Below are 18794 nucleotides of genomic sequence, written 5' to 3' on the forward strand. Positions count from 1 at the left end.
CGCTGCAATGCTCCTCACTTTGTATATAGTATATCTCTTAGAGCAGCAGCAGGTATGGCCTATGAATCTAGCTCTACATTTGAGTGGAAACATTTCTCCAATATACAATGGCCCGCATGCCGTATAACACGTGCTAAATTGTATTTTCTGATATCGAGGAAATTTAGTCCCCCCGATTCTCTGCATAGTTGTAGTTTTTTTAATGCCATTCTGGGACGCCCTCCTCTCCAAATGAACCTACTAAATGCTCTATTTAATTCTTTGGTGTCTGTGTGTTTTATTAGTAATGGTAACATTTGTAAGGGCAGAGAATTCTGACCAACCTGCCCATTTTGATCAGTTGGCATCTCCCTGACAGGTTCAGAGGGAGGTTCTGCTACCCTTCCAGTTCCTTTATTACCATCTGAAAAATACTCTTTAAATTGTCTACATATTGTTTCCCAAATAAGCCGCATTATTAATACCTAGATATTTTATAGATTTCCTTGTCCTTTTAAAGAGTAACTTCTCATCCCATGTTACATCATTCTTATTTGTGAGGATTAATATTTCTATTTTTGTAACATTAACTTTGAACCCTGAGAATTTACCAAATTCCCCAATAGCTTTATATATGGTGGGCAACGCCTCCTCCAGATTAGACACAAGGAGCAGCAGATCGTCCACTAATAAGAGCTAATTTAGCCTCATACAATGATTCCCTTGAAACTTTCCATATGTCTCAGATATTCAGACAAAGGCTCGATAGCTAAATTAAAAAGCAAAGGAGACAGAGGGCACCCCGGTCTCGTACCTCTGTTTAATTTTAAACTCGGGAGACAGTAACACCGCTGCCATTATTTTAGCTTTTGGATCTACGTACATTGCCTGTATTATCCTAAGGAAAGATCCCTCAATCCCCACAGTACCTGGAACAGATACTTCCAGATTAAATTATTAAAAGCCTTTTCTGCGTCTATTGATATTATAATATTATTTTTGTTATTCCTATTTCCTCTCTCCTGTGTCACATCCTGCTTTTTCAGAGTTTGTCTCTCAGCAGCACTGGTCTTGTTCACTATGAGAAACCTTTGTTTTTTTTAACCTATCCCTATTGCCATCATTATTCCTATTCCCATTACATGTTCCGAACCCAACGCAATACTTTATCCCCTTTTTATTTCTGTTTTGTTCCCCCCCCAATAAACATTTCAGAAAATAGAAGCCTCCCTTTAAATGTATAGGGTTTGAGTTGAGCTGTCTGTCTCGACTCACTAGCCACAGCATGAGTCAGAACACTGTCTCTGTGTCTAAATTTTTCTAAAATAACACCTTTCCTCTACATTTAATACTTTCAAAAGTGTTTTAAATCCAGATAGAGCCAATGTTATTGTGACCTTGTTATTGAACCCTTCTTGCATGCGGCTGGTTCAAAATGAGAACCACTTCCCCCTGCTGGCACCTTGTGCATCTCCAACTGCAGTGTGCCACGGCCTGCAAGAACGTTGGCTACATCTGTAAATCACATCACAATGATTGTTTTCTACAAGTAGACTACTTTGACCACTGATCATGCTTTATTCAATCTCAGTCTAAATTGGTTTACTCCTGGTTTTTTTTCTAACCCTGTCAGTGAGAAAAAAATAAATACTACAGAGAAGCATTATACATCAATCACAAAATAATCTGCTTTTAACCCTACATTGCAGCCAACACAGATTCCCAGAAATATCTTTCTGCATCATTCAAATATATGAATCCCCAGAAATAACAAAAGTGAAGGTTAAAATTGTTAGGAGCCTGCATTATAGGAAACAACTAAACTATTATTTGAAATTACCTATCGTGATCCTGTTAGTTAGTAACAGTATCACCACAGCAAGAGTTATTTCCCTCTCATCAGTGTGGAAGTCGTGATTGTAAGGGAGAATTATGTTTTATATGGACTTACACAGATTCCCACCAAGCTCTGAGAAACCCCAACCATTACCACATAATATATATATATATATATATATATATATATATATATATATATACTAGCTGAGAGACCCGGCGTTGCCCGGGATGTAATGTTCCCGTTCCTCTCTCTCCTCCCCCCTCTCTCTGTTTGTCCCCCATTCACATCAATCCAGTCCCCCCCCTCCCTCCCTCCTTTACAGCTTCATGTAGCGTCTGTGCGTCAGTCACTGTGTGTTTGCTCGCGCGTCAGTGAGTCTGAGGCAGAAACACAAACACACACAGACTGACTGACGCACACACAGTCAGTGTGTGCCTCAGTCAGTGTGTGCGTGCGTCAGTCAGGCTTTGTGTGCGCGTCAGTCAGTGTGTGCGTGTGCGGCAGTCAGTCAGTGTGTGCGCGCGGGGCGTCAAAGGCAGGGGGGGGCGTCAAAGGGAGGGGGGGGGCGTCAAAGGGAGGGGGGGCGTCAAAGGGAGGGGGGGGGCGTCAAAGGGAGGGGGGGGGGCGTCAAAGGGAGGGGGGGGGGGCGTCAAAGGGAGGGGGGGGGCGTCAAAGGGAGGGGGGGGGGCGTCAAAGGGAGGGGGGGGGTCAAAGGGAGGGGGGGGGCGTCAAAGGGAGGGGGGGGGCGTCAAAGGGAGGGGGGGGGCGTCAAAGGGAGGGGGGGCGTCAAAGGGAGGGGGGGGCGTCAAAGGGAGGGGGGGGGGCGTCAAAGGGAGGGGGGGGGGCGTCAAAGGGAGGGGGGGGGGGCGTCAAAGGGAGGGGGGGGGCGTCAAAGGGAGGGGGGGGGGGCGTCAAAGGGAGGGGGGGGCGTCAAAGGGAGGGGGGGGGCGTCAAAGGGAGGGGGGGGGCGTCAAAGGGAGGGGGGGGGCGTCAAAGGGAGGGGGGGGGCGTCAAAGGGAGGGGGGGGGCGTCAAAGGGAGGGGGGGGGCGTCAAAGGGAGGGGGGGGGCGTCAAAGGGAGGGGGGGCATCAAAGGGAGGGGGGGCGTCAAAGGGAGGGGGGGGCGTCAAAGGGAGGGGGGGGGGCGTCAAAGGGAGGGGGGGGGCGTCAAAGGGAGGGGGGGGGCGTCAAAGGGAGGGGGGGGGGCGTCAAAGGGAGGGGGGGGGGCGTCAAAGGGAGGGGGGGGCGTCAAAGGGAGGGGGGGGGGCGTCAAAGGGAGGGGGGGGCGTCAAAGGGAGGGGGGGGCGTCAAAGGGAGGGGGGGCGTCAAAGGGAGGGGGGGGCGTCAAAGGGAGGGGGGGGCGTCAAAGGGAGGGGGGCGTCAAAGGGAGGGGGGGGGGGCGTTAAAGGGAGGGGGGGGGGCGTCAAAGGGAGGGGGGGGGCGTCAAAGGGAGGGGGGGGGCATCAAAGGGAGGGGGGGGGGCGTCAAAGGGAGGGGGGGGGCGTCAAAGGGAGGGGGGGGGGCGTCAAAGGGAGGGGGGGGCGTCAAAGGGAGGGGGGGGGCGTCAAAGGGAGGGGGGGGGGGCGTCAAAGGGAGGGGGGGGGCGTCAAAGGGAGGGGGGGGGCGTCAAAGGGAGGGGGGGGGCGTCAAAGGGAGGGGGGGGGGCGTCAAAGGGAGGGGGGGGGCGTCAAAGGGAGAGGGGGGGGCGTCAAAGGGAGAGGGGGGGGCGTCAAAGGGAGGGGGGGGGCGTCAAAGGGAGGGGGGGGGGCGTCAAAGGGAGGGGGGGGGGCGTCAAAGGGAGGGGGGGGGGGCGTCAAAGGGAGGGGGGGGGGCGTCAAAGGGAGGGGGGGGGCGTCAAAGGGAGGGGGGGGGGCATCAAAGGGAGGGGGGGGGCGTCAAAGGGAGGGGGGGGGCGTCAAAGGGAGGGGGGGGCGTCAAAGGGAGGGGGGGGGCGTCAAAGGGAGAGGGGGGGGCGTCAAAGGGAGGGGGGGGGCGTCAAAGGGAGGGGGGGGGCGTCAAAGGGAGGGGGGGGGGCGCCTCAAAGGCATGGATTCCTCCCCCTGCATTTCCTGCAGTGGACAGGAGGGGGGGGGGCAGTGGACAGGAGGGAGGGGGCAGTGGACAGGAGGGGGGGGGCAGTGGACAGGAGGGGGGGGCAGTGGACAGGAGGGAGGGGGCAGTGGACAGGAGGGAGGGGGCAGTGGACAGGAGGGGGGGGCAGTGGACAGGAGGGGGGGGCAGTGGACAGGAGGGAGGGGGCAGTGGACAGGAGGGAGGGGGCAGTGGACAGGAGGGGGGGGGGCAGTGGACAGGAGGGGGGGGCAGTGGACAGGAGGGAGGGGGCAGTGGACAGGAGGGGGGGGCAGTGGACAGGAGGGGGGGGCAGTGGACAGGAGGGGGGGGCAGTGGACAGGAGGGAGGGGGCAGTGGACAGGAGGGAGGGGGCAGTGGACAGGAGGGGGGGGGGCAGTGGACAGGAGGGGGGGGGGCAGTGGACAGGAGGGGGGGGGGCAGTGGACAGGAGGGGGGGGGGCAGTGGACAGGAGGGGGGGGGGCAGTGGACAGGAGGGGGGGGGGCAGTGGACAGGAGGGGGGGGGGCAGTGGACAGGAGGGGGGGGCAGTGGACAGGAGGGGGGGGCAGTGGACAGGAGGGGGGGGCAGTGGACAGGAGGGGGGGGGCAGTGGACAGGAGGGGGGGGGCAGTGGACAGGAGGGGGGGGGCAGTGGACAGGAGGGGGGGGGCAGTGGACAGGAGGGGGGGGGCAGTGGACAGGAGGGGGGGGCAGTGGACAGGAGGGGGGGGCAGTGGACAGGAGGGGGGGGCAGTGGACAGGAGGGGGGGCAGTGGACAGGAGGGGGGGGGCAGTGGACAGGAGGGGGGGGCAGTGGACAGGAGGGGGGGGCAGTGGACAGGAGGGGGGGCAGTGGACAGGAGGGGGGGGCAGTGGACAGGAGGGGGGGGGCAGTGGACAGGAGGGGGGGGGCAGTGGACAGGAGGGGGGGGGCAGTGGACAGGAGGGGGGGGGCAGTGGACAGGAGGGGGGGGGCAGTGGACAGGAGGGGGGGGCAGTGGACAGGAGGGGGGGGCAGTGGACAGGAGGGGGGGGCAGTGGACAGGAGGGGGGGGCAGTGGACAGGAGGGGGGGCAGTGGACAGGAGGGGGGGGCAGTGGACAGGAGGGAGGGGGCAGTGGACAGGAGGGAGGGGGCAGTGGACAGGAGGGAGGGGGCAGTGGACAGGAGGGGGGGGCAGTGGACAGGAGGGGGGGGCAGTGGACAGGAGGGGGGGCAGTGGACAGGAGGGGGGGCAGTGGACAGGAGGGGGGGGCAGTGGACAGGAGGGGGGGGCAGTGGACAGGAGGGGGGGCAGTGGACAGGAGGGGGGGGCAGTGGACAGGAGGGGGGGGGCAGTGGACAGGAGGGGGGGGCAGTGGACAGGAGGGAGGGGGCAGTGGACAGGAGGGAGGGGGCAGTGGACAGGAGGGGGGGGCAGTGGACAGGAGGGGGGGGCAGTGGACAGGAGGGGGGGGCAGTGGACAGGAGGGGGGGCAGTGGACAGGAGGGGGGGGCAGTGGACAGGAGGGGGGGCAGTGGACAGGAGGGGGGGGGCAGTGGACAGGAGGGGGGGGCAGTGGACAGGAGGGGGGGGCAGTGGACAGGAGGGGGGACAGGAGGGGGGACGCAGTGGACAGGAGGGGGGACGCAGTGGACAGGAGGGGGGGGCAGTGGACAGGAGGGGGGGGCAGTGGATAGGAGGGGGGGGCAGTGGACAGTGACACACACACACACACACACACACACACACACCTCAGTTGATGCGCCCTTTCTCAGTTCCGTTTGGCGCCGGAGGTGGGGAGCGACACCTACCTGTACTTCCGGGCGCCGCCACCGTCTGACTCGGCGCCGCGAGGGAGGAAGGGGGTCCGCCATCTTACGCGCCGCGTGGCAGCTGCGGGAAGCGAGGTGATTTGGAGCGGGGAGGGGGGAGAGGTGATTTGGAGCGGGGAGAGGTGATTTGGAGCGGGGAGAGGTGATTTGGAGCGGGGAGAGGTGATGCCGCTGGGGAGGGGGAAGAGGTGATGCCGCTGGGGAGGGGGAAGAGGTGATGCCGCTGGGGAGGGGGAAGAGGTGATGCCGCTGGGGAGGGGGAAGAGGTGATGCCGCTGGGGAGGGGGAAGAGGTGATGCCGCTGGGGAGGGGGAAGAGGTGATGCTGCTGGGGAGGGGGAAGAGGTGATGCCGCTGGGGAGGGGGAAAAGGTGATTTGGAGAGGGGAGAGAGGTGTGTGTGTGTGTGTGTGTGTTTTATTTATTTTTTTGGACCTTTGGCCCGTCACTCCGCCTCAGGCCAATGAGAGGTGTGGGGGGCGGGCCAAGGGGGTGGTGTGAGTGTGTGAGGCCAATGAGAGGTGTGCGGGGGCGGGCGGGCCAAGGGACCAATGAGATTGCCGCTAGGGACACCGGACATCCAGCAGGCAGGCATGCATGCAGGCAGGCAGGCAGGCAAACATACAGTGCTTTCACTAATATAGTATAAGATATATATATATATATATATATATATATATATATATATATACATATACAGGCATACCCCGTTTTACATACACCCGTTTTACGTACACTCGCAAGTACGTACATTTTTTTTAAATTGCACCTTACCCCCTGTGTACGTACGCGTGCTTTGCGAGTATGGACACCAGGGGGCGGCGTGTGCGTGCTGCGGCGGTGTGCCCTCTCTTCCTCTCCCCGGCTCTTCCTTCACCTGGCTCCCCCAGCTCTTCCGTTCCCCGGCTCTTCCGATCACCCCCCTCCCTAGTTCAGTAAGAAGACTCACATTGCATGGAAGCTATTTATATGTATTTCTTTCAGCACCAAAATAGATTTGTCCTACTACTATAAAAGTGAAAAATAATGCCTACCACATGACCACATTTCATGCAAAAATGTTGACGATTTTATTTCTGTTCTTATTCAAAGGAGCTGAAGTTTTCACAATATTTTTGATAAGGGCCAAAGTCTTAACTGGATTAAACAGGTTGACAAGAATAACACATTGGTGCTGAGATGCAAAACTACTGTATGGCAGTGTGATTGTACTACAGTAAGGCACAAATATCAAAGCCATTTTGCTTTTGGCCATCATAGTTCCGAATCAGCGTTTGGTATTATAGAGCATTAATGCCAATTTTTTTTTTTTTTTTTTTTTTTTAAAGGTGAGTTATTTAACAAACAAATATACATGAAAAATAACATAAAAACGTGAGTAAGATGGCCACATGTGTAAACTACATCATACTACAGGCAGTCCTCGGTTATCCGACGCAATGCGTTACTCAAAATGGCGATGTAAAGTGAAACCAGTTTTCCCATGGGTACACTGTTTAAATGAAACGTTCCGTTCCTGAAGGCATTTTTAATGCTAAAATACATAAAATATTTTACTCAAACAATAAGATTATGCTGCACACACATACATTATGATGTAAAGATTCTATTTATTGAATCCAGAACTGTATAATAAAACTGTTAGACATGTTTAAAGGCTTAAATACACCACTAAACCTTCACACAGACCTGGATGATTTCCCTGACTGCAGCTTTCTGATTGACATAATGTTGCAACTTTGCAAAGCGTCGTAAGAGCGTCGGATAAGCCATTTTGGCGTTGTAAAACCGGCCATAGGGATGCATTGGACAGCGTCGGATAAGCCATTCGTCGTAAAGCAAAGTGTCGTAAAACGAGGACTTACTGTACAGTACTTTTATTTTGCTTCTCAACAATAGTGAATTACTGATTAACTATTAATGTTTCCATCTTTCATTATTGTTTCGCAGAAAAGAAATACTGTACTGAACAACTGCTTCTTCAACTCAATCTTGTAGACCAGCACAATTTCTACAGATGTACAAATAGAATGTAGGAGGTTAGCTTAAATTCACACCGGAATAAACGGCTTGTAACATCATTAAATACAAATGTTATTACTTAATAGCTTAAAAGGTAACTTTAGAGAATTTACTGTAAAGCAATTTAAAAACAAAGCGTTCTGCCAAGCACAATGTATACTGGTTTCAAAACAACTCGTTCCCATAAGGATTCTATTTTAGATTATTTTGAAAGAATTCTCATACAAGCATAACTGCCATGGATTTTAATATGATAACATGCTATGCTAACTGCAGGCAGTTAGGATTCATAACTTTGCCCAATGAATTCCACATTTCACTACAATAAATACAAAGGACAAAGAAGTACAGTAAGCAGGCAATATTTTCTTTGGATAATGCATTTGTAAGATTCAGGACTAAACTGTGAAAAGTTCAGAATGATTCATTTTGGAAACTTCAATAAGAATTTGAGGCTCACTGCTTGGTTTAGCAAATCTATACACTGTTTACTCCCGAGAGCAACTTGCATGGCATCTGATACAGTATTTCGATAAAGAGCCTTAAAGGTTTAGTACCATATAAATATATCACCATTGTGACTATAGGGGCAAAGTGGCACTTACTGTATAATAAAAGTTAAGCCCAGCCATTGACCCTATACGTCTGGGTGGAAGTACAAGATGTACCTGCATTTTCATCGTATTTTGGCTAATCTAGCCCAAATTCATGTATGTGACACTGTGTAATGTATCTGCAACTATTTATTCCATGTACAGCTCAACCCCGTTATAAGACGATCCGCTACAACACAGAGCCGCTTATAACGCGGTTTGAGCTTGGCTCCTGATTATCTCCTTTCTTAAGTTGTGACATGTAGAGACTCTAGTCTTCCCCGCACAGGGTGATCTGTACGTACCAAAGTGGCTGTGGTCATTGTGGGTGCCCTGGATGTTGCCGTTGGGCAGGACCTGCAGGTGAAAGCCGGTCTTGCAGTAGAGCTGGCTGAGGCGCCGGATGCCCTGGAGATGCACCAGATCTGAAGGTGCGCTGCGGGAGAGGCGCTCAGACTGACCCAAATGATCGTTGTGCAGCAGAGGGCTGGCAGGAGGCAGCAAGAAATGAGAACCTACCTGCTCCAGGGAGTCCAACCTGGCCAGAAAGCTATCGATCTCGACCACAGGAGCCATGGGCAGGAGGAGCGTGGTGGGGAGATGTAGCAGGCACGCACCTAGAGAGGCACACGCACACACACAGGCACGAGGACAGAGTTGACGGCAGGTAAGTGTGGGTGCCGCTGAACCCCTGATCATGGTCATTTATTTTCTTCACAACCCCGGTTATAATGCGATCGCATCGGGTGGACCCTGAGTACCGTGTTATAACAGGGTTCAGCTGTATTATTGTGGGTGCTTCACTGCTTCACTGAAATGCATTGTGTTTGTTACCTCGATGTGCCAGGTTAGTAACACACTTACCCAGCCTGCACACCAAGGGCTTTGGGTTTCGCTAGTCAAGAAGGGGATGGTGCAGTGCAACTGTAAGTGCAATGGTTGAGTAGGGATGGGTGGTACTCAGGTCTGGGATGCATTGGTCCAAAGATCCGAGCGTTTGTTCATCCCAGACACTGAGGTACCTATCTCTGCAGGAGATATCTGACGGCCAGGGAAACTGTTGCTGGGTATGAGCCCTATAGACGCAGTTTCGATTGATCGGTTTGAAATTCCCACTCTCACTTAAGCCCCCTCTGTGGGCTGTCTTTACCGCATGCCCAGCCCCCAGCCCAGATTGGTCAACACAGCCAGGCCCTCGCACTGTGATTGGTCCCCACACAGCTATGCTTGGTTGCTGCCCTGTCTCCCATGCTTTTTATGGAGATAGGTAAGCTATGTAAAGCACAACCAATTTGGGTTCCACAGTCAGTCTGGGAGTTAGCGTTGAAGCTAACCAAGCAGTTTGCTCCGAGGTTTTGCCGGAGACACTTAGAACGAGGCTTGTGGACTATCCAAAGTGGGAGATTTGAAACTGGTTTGCTGGAACTTGCATCCAGCACTGCCTGGAGATTACGGACACCCACAGGAGTGGAAGTTTCCCCAGGTAAATCATTTTGGTGGTGCCGGGCACATAGGGTTCTCCCTGTATTCCCCTGGTTTGTAGTACAGCTCTGTTATATGATATTGTGTCTGCTAGCTACCGTCAGAATAAATACCCTTTATTTCATGTGTCCTGTTTGGTGCCTGATCCCGTGAAAGAGTTCTGGTCTTCCGTGACAATCATCATCAACTCTTGTCAATCAACCGCTGGATGAGGGCCTCTCCAATAATATTCCAAGTACAGTACTGTGGTTGCAAGCCTCTCTATTCCATATTGCTCCAACAAATTTTCTGATTTCTTCCCCCCATCTGATTTTTGGTTGTCATCTTGATCTTTTGCTATCCAGTCAAGTACCATCTTTGTCCATCAATGGTATTTTTTCGTCATATGTTTGACCCACTGCCACTTTGTGATTTCAGACTTTTGCTTGCTTTCAAACCCATTCATTCTTTTTCCTATCTCTTCAGATAATACCCACCATACATGTCTCCATACTTCGAGTTGTCTGAAGCTTCTGAATTGTCTTTGCATTAAGGTCCAAGTTTCACATACATTGAGAGTTACCTCTCGTTTTCATGTACTGCTGCGGCCAAGTTTATTCGAGCATTTGCCCGTTCTTGGCCGCAGCAGTAGCCTGGCGCGCGCCCGAGAGTGACGGGCGCGCGCCGAAGCAGCGGAAGAGCGCCCTCCGATCGGGGCGCTCTCCCTACCGCTGCCGGGTCCACCGGGTCCCCCGGAACCCCCTGCCGCTGTCCCGCGATCGCGGGACACCAGGGCTCCCTAGGGGAGCCCCTGGACGCGCGTGCAGGGGGCGCACGCTCCCGAAGACGCGTGACCGCGCGTCTATGACGCGCGGCACGCCGAGGGGCGGCCACTAGCAAGCCGGGAAATCTCCCGGCTTGCGGTACCGGCCACACTTTAATAAAGTGTGTCGGTAGTGTATGTCCTGTGTTTTTTATGGTGACAATACATGGTTACTTCAAATGAGCAAGGTTATACATTATATATCAAAGATATTGCATGGACAGTTAAAGATAATACAGATCAACCCCGTTATAGCGCGATCCGCTACAACGCGGATTCGCTTATAACGCAGTCTGAGCGTGGCTCCCGATTTAAAAACATCTCCAAGGTTTTTTTTTTTATAACATTCAATGCTTTATTGCTAATGGACACACACACACACACACACACACACACACACCAAATGAAAATGTGAGACATCTTTAGTTTTGAAAGAATTTAGATTGGTGTCGGCTTTGAGACTCTCAGGTATATTGTGCCAATTGTAAGGTGCACCTTCAGAGAAAGAGGAGCGGCCGGATTCTTTGTTGAGCCTTGGGACTGTGAACAGTTTTTTGGAGTCAGATCTCAGGTGTAAGTGCTGCATGTGAGCACAGGCAGTATACGCTGGTCGAACACTTTCATTTTGAGGCACAGTGGAAGATTTTCCCTATTCCTATTGATTTAATTTCAACAGTTTCTATCCATTGATACTTGCTGGCAAAGGTAGACACAAGTCTTCAATTTCTGTCATTCTATTCCATTTCTTTAGATCTATGTAGAGTTAATACATTTGTTGAATATCACTTTGGTCTTTCTGAGATTCATATTCACCTTGCTTTGGCGAGTTCTCTGATTAGTTGCTGTAGATCTTCTAAACTTGTGGCAAATATAAAATGTAATCTCCAAATCTTAGATAACTCAAATATTAATCTTTGATTTTGATTCCTTTTCTTCCCAACTCAATGATTTGAACAATTCAAGTATTGTTGTGAGTTGCTTTGGTGACATAGTGTCTCCCTGTCACATTAGCTGATCCTTAATCTTGCTTGTATCTTCATGTAATCTAATGGTTGATGTGGCATTTTCATAAAAAATTCCAGTTCCCTTCAGCGAATCAGTCTCAAAAAGGCAAATTCTTTTTTTTCTATCAATGAAAATCTGCAGATGGATTTGGATTGTTTAAAAATTCAAATCCATTAGCGAAATATGAACCCTAAAATATGAGGCGCAAGAGGGGGAAAGGGTGGGAGGGGAAAGAGGGAGGAAAAAGGGGGAGGGGGGACAGGGGGAGGGGAAAGAGGGGGTAGAGGGATTTATTTTAGTAGTCTCCAGCAATATATATATATAAAAAAACGTAAATAGCCGTGTTCGTCCAGTTGTGATAGTGCAGAATAAATGAGTTCTTCAGTATTAGGCGATACCTTTTTTATTTGGACTAACAATTTATGTCATAGGACAAGCTTTCGAGAGTTTTCCTCTCTTCCTCAGGTCAAGCAATACTGATATACAAAGGTTTCTATGACTTAGACAGGGATTGAAAAAAAAAAGGAAGAATAAAGAAAAGAGGTAGGTATGTATGTATGTTCTTCCTTTTTTAAAAAAAATCTTTTCCAATCCCTGTCTAAGACATAGAAACCTTTGTATATCAGTATTGCTTGACCTGAGGAAGAGAGGAAAACTCTTGAAAGCTTGTCCTATGACATATATAAGAAAGAGAGAGGGAGCGCAACCCAATAGCGCAATATGACATTTATTAAGATAGGGAAGGGGTGAACACAGCCCTGATGAAGTCAGCACCTGGTCTGACGAAACGCGTAGGGTTTTTGTCATCCTAATCATCCATCAGCTGTGTGAGGATTCCCTGCTGGTTATCTACTGCGGGACGCGAAACTGAGACCACAAGAGCTACGGAGTTGCGGTATCTTGCTGCTTGGAGCAGGCTATGCTGAGTTCAAGTAAGGCAGTCAGTGCTCGTGGAAACAGCTACTAATCTATAGGAGTGTGGAGTCCTGGTGTAGTTAAAGTACACGGATGGACTAGAATTTGGCTGCGCAGTAATTTCCCTCCCCTCCTTTCACCTTTCCCCCGCTCCATCGGGGCAGCACTCACCTGGAGTTATCTCCTAGGATCTGCATCCGGATCGGCATAATTGCGGTTTCCCTGTGGTGAGAAACACAGCCGACGGACGTCCTAGTGTTATTATCAATGAGTGAATAGTGGTGAGATTAATACCGAGCACTGTACATGTACATATACAGTACCAACTGGAACTTTTAACATCTTTGATTCTGCTCCTTTGGACGCTCTCTTGTGATTGGATGTCACATTATATTTGTTTGGTCTCCGCATATGAAATGAGTTCCTTCATCATTGTATATACGGCATTAGCAGGTTTATCCTCTTTGTTTTGAATATCAGCTGTACGGGTGTATTTATTTTTAAGCTTTTTAAGCAGTATTAGTATTTGTTCATGTTTATTTTTATATTTATCTCATTTAGATTATCTTAATTGGGACATTAATTCATTGATTTAATAAATTGTTATTAGATTTTATTCATTTGGACATTTGCACTCAATTTGTTTATTTTAATATACATAACTAGGGGGTGTGCCCCCCAGTGGGAGGGCGGGGGCAGGAGCCTTTATTTGGGGAAACGCAGCTCACATGACCCCACGGCGTCATTTGACACCCGTTGCCATGGAGATAAGTCGTCAAATGATGTTGCGGGTCACGTGACACCCGGGGTGTCATTTGACGCTACATTTGAGGCAAGGGGGGCACGATGCAGGGGGAGGGCGCAGCACAGGAAGTTTGCGCATCCCTGCCTTAAGGTACACTATACTGTAGCTTACAACTGATTCGTAGTAAATCTGGGCCCAAATGTTCTGTTTCTTTATGAATTGCCCACAACAATGACATCACTTTACAAACATATGATGAAGTTCAGTATAACTTCTCAAAATCCCATAAGAAAGAAAGAAGAAAAAAAGGTGTATTCATAGCCAACTTACTGGTACCACTTGGCATGCAATGACACTTCTTGAATACATTAACAGCCTAATGTATTAGACAAGTCTAATAGATGGAGATACATTCTGCATGAAACACATTATTAAAATACTCTACCTGAGGCACATCTCTCAGAAAATCAGGGAGTTGAAATTCACCTTTATGGACCTGGAAGAACAAAGTAAGATTATTAAGAGGTATTTTCATGATAAAGGACGGAGTATAAGTATTATAAGGCAATAACACTTTACAATCCTTGTGAATGTTAATGTTTTCCCTAAAATATTGTTTTTCCTATTAACCCAATATGGGAAAAGTGACTGCATTACTTCATATGGTTAGGTCAGCCAAAAATTGCACAACTTGACAGTCCTCCTCAATACCTGAAACTTCAACCTATAATATGTTCATGCCAAAGAAACCCAATCAGCATTAATCATTAGCTGCTTACTAACCCCTTTACAGCTATTAAAAAAAGGATGCATGTCACAAAGCAGTACAGAAAGAATCATCACTTTGTGATGTTATACTTTTTTTCTATAACATGAGGAATAAAATGAACCCAGTATAGGCTGAAACCCCATCTTGCTCCATTTACAATGTCCCTCCAACAAACACTCAAAAAATAAGTGTTTTGTACAACACAAAGTTAGTGCTCACCATGAAATTTCACCTAAAAAAAACAGCCTTTAGCATAAATATGCTGACAGTGATAGAAAACCCACAGAGTTCAGGAGATCAAGTCAATTCTCTGGACCACAGACTGACAATGCGCAAGCTATACAATAGAACCTTCCATATACACAGTGCCAAGTTATTGTCTGTAGTATAAATAACTTAAGACTCATGACAACTTTGCAGCACTGAATATATTTATATTTATAGCTGAATTTATTTAGAGACCCTAACTCAGCGGTGCGCAAAATGGAGGGGGCGGGAGATTTGTCTGGGGGGCGCAGGCGGTTGCAGAGGCCCTGCGCTCTTCCCCGAGGCATTTTAAATTAAATGCTGGGGGTCCGCATGAGGCCTCTGCAACGGTATACTTACCTTGATTCAGACGCTCAGTGATGCGTCGCCATGGCAACGCAGCGTCAAATGACACCGCAGGGCCATGTGACGTGACAACACATGCATCAAATGACGCAGCGGGTCACGTGACCCCGAGCGTCATTTGACGCAGTTCTAAGGTAGGGAAGGGGGGCGCCAGCACCTAGGCAGGGAAGACAGGGGGGTACATCTGGAAAAGTTTGTGCTCCCCTGCCCTAACTGATTGTATACAGTTATGTGCAGTTTTCCTCCTAAAATGTTAATAGCCATATTACATAGCTATCAAAATATTCAGATTTCAACAGTGAGACCCCACTTTGAAGTTTTCAGTGCTCTAAAATAAAGAACAATAACACTAGTATAACAGGGATGTAGAAAGTCAAAGTAAAACCATGTAAACACAGTCTAGACAAAGAAATTAGAATAGACAGTATATATTTTGTATGACAGACATGGAATTTAATATTTTCTACGTTTTCGTACCACTCTCTTGGGTCTATTCATTAAATACTCAATGGATATTGTAAATGAAAAATCACCCCAAAACAGCATACAATTTGACACAATAAAAATGTGATTCTCGCCAGATTCATTCCTTCTCGTTTAAAAAGTTTTATTTCACCTACAAGGCGAGACTAAGGTCTTGACTTTTCCGGTTGATCTACAAATTTGCCACTTAATAAATAGTCCATGAATATGCAATTTTGCAAGTCTGTATTATTTGCAATTTGAAATCAGAGTTTAATGAAAAGTGTCACAATGTGGAACTCTGACGTGAGGATGGGACTGGGGAGTGGGAGGAATTATTCTTGATCATGCGCAATAATATACACATTTATTTATATTTCAAAATCGTTTAAAATCTTATTATTTTTGTAAATAATAATTATTACATTCTAAATGTTTTAAAAATATAAAAATCTGGGTTTTTTTTATTTTATTTTTAGATTATCACAATAATGCTTTAAAATTGACCATGTGTTCTATAAAAAAAAAGTACAGGAACTGTGTTACCACTGAAAAAAAACCCTGGCCTTAACTAAAAATGATACTGTAAGTAAAGTGCCCCTGAATCTTCCTGTCAGTAAACCTTTCCTTTAAGATTCTTATGCTAGATACATGGGGGAATCAGTGTTTGGATAAGGAAATGGGTTACATCAATATGTCTGGTAAATACCATCATCACTATAAGAATGAGAGATTTCAAATAGGCACTTACAGTAATGTTGCTCAGTGGCTACTCAGAAGTAGAAGGTAATGTCACCTCAAATATGAGGGACTCAAGTGCATCTTATATTACTGTGTAAAGCCACCTCAACCTGACAGATTTAAGACCATGTCATAAAATTGCACTCACTCACTCACTCACTCAAACCCTAACTCCCATAACCACAGACCAAATCTAAGGCGAAGCAAAGCACCTTCATACATCAATGCTAAGGGGCCCCAAGTATTAACTTAACAATGTAGTTTTAATGTTATTTAAAGCAGCAGTTCAAACTGTCGTTTAAAAAAAAAAATGCAATCTAGACACTGACAATTGTTAAGCTAAGTTGCCCATCGATCCGTTCTCATGTGGTCAATCCAAATTAATTATTTATGCTATAGCTAAACTTGGCGTTACTCCTGAAATATGGCTTTTACAGTTTCTTAATGGGTGTAATGCCACAGTTATGCATCATTTAAATACATCCTTTATTCACATGTGTCACAACTCCTGCCTTTAAGGGTCCTAAAATAATGTGCTACTTAAAAATGTGCTATCCTATGCTCCCAGAAAATGGCAGCCAAACGGGTGAAAGGGGTAAATTATATATTTTGTTCCTGCTTGCTGAAAATAGCGCAAGTTACAGTATATTTAGTAAGTTTATTTCCAATTATGGTAAATAGGAGAGAGTCTTGCTTGGGTGTGACACAGAAGCCGGTAACTGTCAGGGAGTCCTTTTAAATAAAAATGAAGCATGATTAGAGGCACCATGTGGCACAGAACAAAGGCTATATGGCTGGTAGTGTTCGAAATCTAGACTCTGCACAACAACTTTGCAACTGTGAGAACTTTATTTTCTAAATGCTGTGATTATTTATACTCTTCCTTTCCTCCAGTACCTGGGAAGTCTCTCCTCCTGCATCTCACTATGCCCTCCGTATTGCTTTTTCTGTTTACTGTTTCCTCACTCCTTTGAACATCTCTGTTCTCTCCAACTTCTTCACTCCCCACTGCACCATTATTTATACACCTCTCTCCCAACAACTTCTTTACCCCTCAATAAAAAACACTCACACAAATCCTCTATTTACACCCTCTATCTACTCCTTCCTGCTGCTGGGGATCTCCCCTAAGCCTGAACCCAGACATTCACACATGATCTCATCCACACCTCCCTGATCTCTTCCCCCTGTAAATGGTGTTAACCTTCTGATTTAATACTGACTAACCTTAAAACTTGCCCCACAAATCAAGCATCCCAATAGCCTATTTTCTGATTTTGCTGCACTTATTGTATTATTATAATTCCCCATACTATATTCTTTGTGAAGCGCTGAGTACACTTTTGGTGCTATACAAATAAAAACATACAATACGTGGCCCATATCTGCTATTTATTTGCTGGGAATTTCTGCATAAAATGAATTTGAGAGCTATAATAGAGGAGATGTATATCAAAGTCAGCAAAGCCAGGAAGAGTTCCATTGTGTCATTTGTCCACAGATATAGTGGCTCTGGCTAAACTAAGGACAACATAAGTCAACTCTCATTAGGCATCTTACTCATTTCCATCTGTCGATGCAGTTCCCATTCCCAGACAGGCTACTTTGTATATCACTGGCTTCGCCAAGAGGCATGCTGATGTTAATCTCTTAGAAAAACTAGAGAAATCTATTGAAAAATCTCTGGCCCTTCTTGGACTTGAAGATGTTATTGTTTTCTGTTAATGGCACCAACACTAAGTGCACTCTGTTTTGTGATTACATACATACCATCAAACTGATTGTACAGAGCTTTCTCAACATGACAGTATTTTACGGGAGATACTAGAAGTGGCAAACTGGATCTGTGACCAAGTTTGTCATTCTGCCACAGCATGAACAAAGCAGTATGAGCAGTATGTAGATTTATTTTATACATAGGTTGTACCTTTTCAGAAACAGTATCAGAAATACATTTTTCAATTCTCATTCCTACATTTTTAATTAGCATTATGGGAGTCAATTTCTTATATCATCTCAGATTTATTGGTTCTATATACTTATCCATCATTCCTTCCCTTTTCTAACCTTTTGCATCTATATTTTTATTGATCCATTTTTACTCATATTGACTTCTACGGATCCCTGAGGAAGACAATATCTGGCGAAACATGTTGGCAGACATTGGGAGTGCACAGGGAGGAGAGACAAACTAGCTCACCAACAAAGCGGGCCCCAAAAATAAACTGGAAGTAGAGCAGCCCAGTCACGAGGTGTGCAAGGTAATGTTACATACTGTAGTTACATAGTAGATGAGGTTGAAAAAAGACATGCATCCATAAAATTCAACCTATGCTAAATGTAGACAGAAACTTTATCCTATATCCGTACTTACAGTATATTGATCCAGAGGAAGGCAAACAAAAAAGCAAAGTGAAATATCAACCAATGATATCTCATAAGGGGAATATTAAATTCCTTCCTGACTCCAAGAATTGGCAATCAGATTACTCCCTGGATCAACATCCTTCCCATGTTTACTTTTTAGGCATATTCCTGTATACCTTTCATTTTCAAAAATGATGCCCAACCTTTTTTTGAACAAATCTATTGTATCTGCCATCGCAGTCTCCATGGGTAATGCATTCCACATATTAACTGCCCTTACTGAAAGAACCCTTTTCTTTGTTGCTGTGAAATCTCCTTTCCTCCACCAATAAAGGATGCCACTGAGTCCTTTGTACAGGGCCTGTATCTCGGGAAGCAGGGGGTCCCCGGACCTGAAACCAACGCGGTTCAGCTCCGGAGACCCCCTGCTAAAATGTAAAAATATTTTGTAAGCACCAATACACAACCCCAGTCCAGCGGGGGTCCCGACGGGTGTCCACAAGCCCCACAGTGCACCCCGGGGTGGGGGGAGGGTACCCACGGGTGTCGGGTGGCCTCTGGGTGGTCCCAGCTAG

The 18794-nt window shown here is 47.7% G+C and overlaps 1 protein-coding gene across 4 annotated transcripts in view; it reads right to left on the reverse strand.

Moving 5' to 3' along the window:
* Positions 1-18794, reverse strand: part of TPST1 (tyrosylprotein sulfotransferase 1) — a 269597-nt gene that overhangs the window by 27366 nt on the left and 223437 nt on the right. For 2 of the 4 annotated variants that reach the window (XM_075589911.1, XM_075589912.1), the window contains exons 4-5: positions 13714-13764; positions 12695-12745 (exon numbers count right to left, since the gene is read on the reverse strand). The exons of 1 other annotated variant lie outside the window; for it this stretch is intronic. In XM_075589911.1, coding sequence (XP_075446026.1) covers positions 12701-12745; positions 13714-13764 — 96 coding nt within the window. In that variant the 3' untranslated portion in view covers positions 12695-12700. The remainder of the gene's footprint in view (positions 1-12694; positions 12746-13713; positions 13765-18794) is intronic. One more of the 4 variants, XM_075589913.1, reaches the window with a different exon arrangement.

The sequence above is a fragment of the Ascaphus truei genome, chromosome 3 (genome assembly GCF_040206685.1).
Source record: "Ascaphus truei isolate aAscTru1 chromosome 3, aAscTru1.hap1, whole genome shotgun sequence".
NCBI classification, from domain to species: Eukaryota; Metazoa; Chordata; class Amphibia; order Anura; family Ascaphidae; genus Ascaphus; species Ascaphus truei.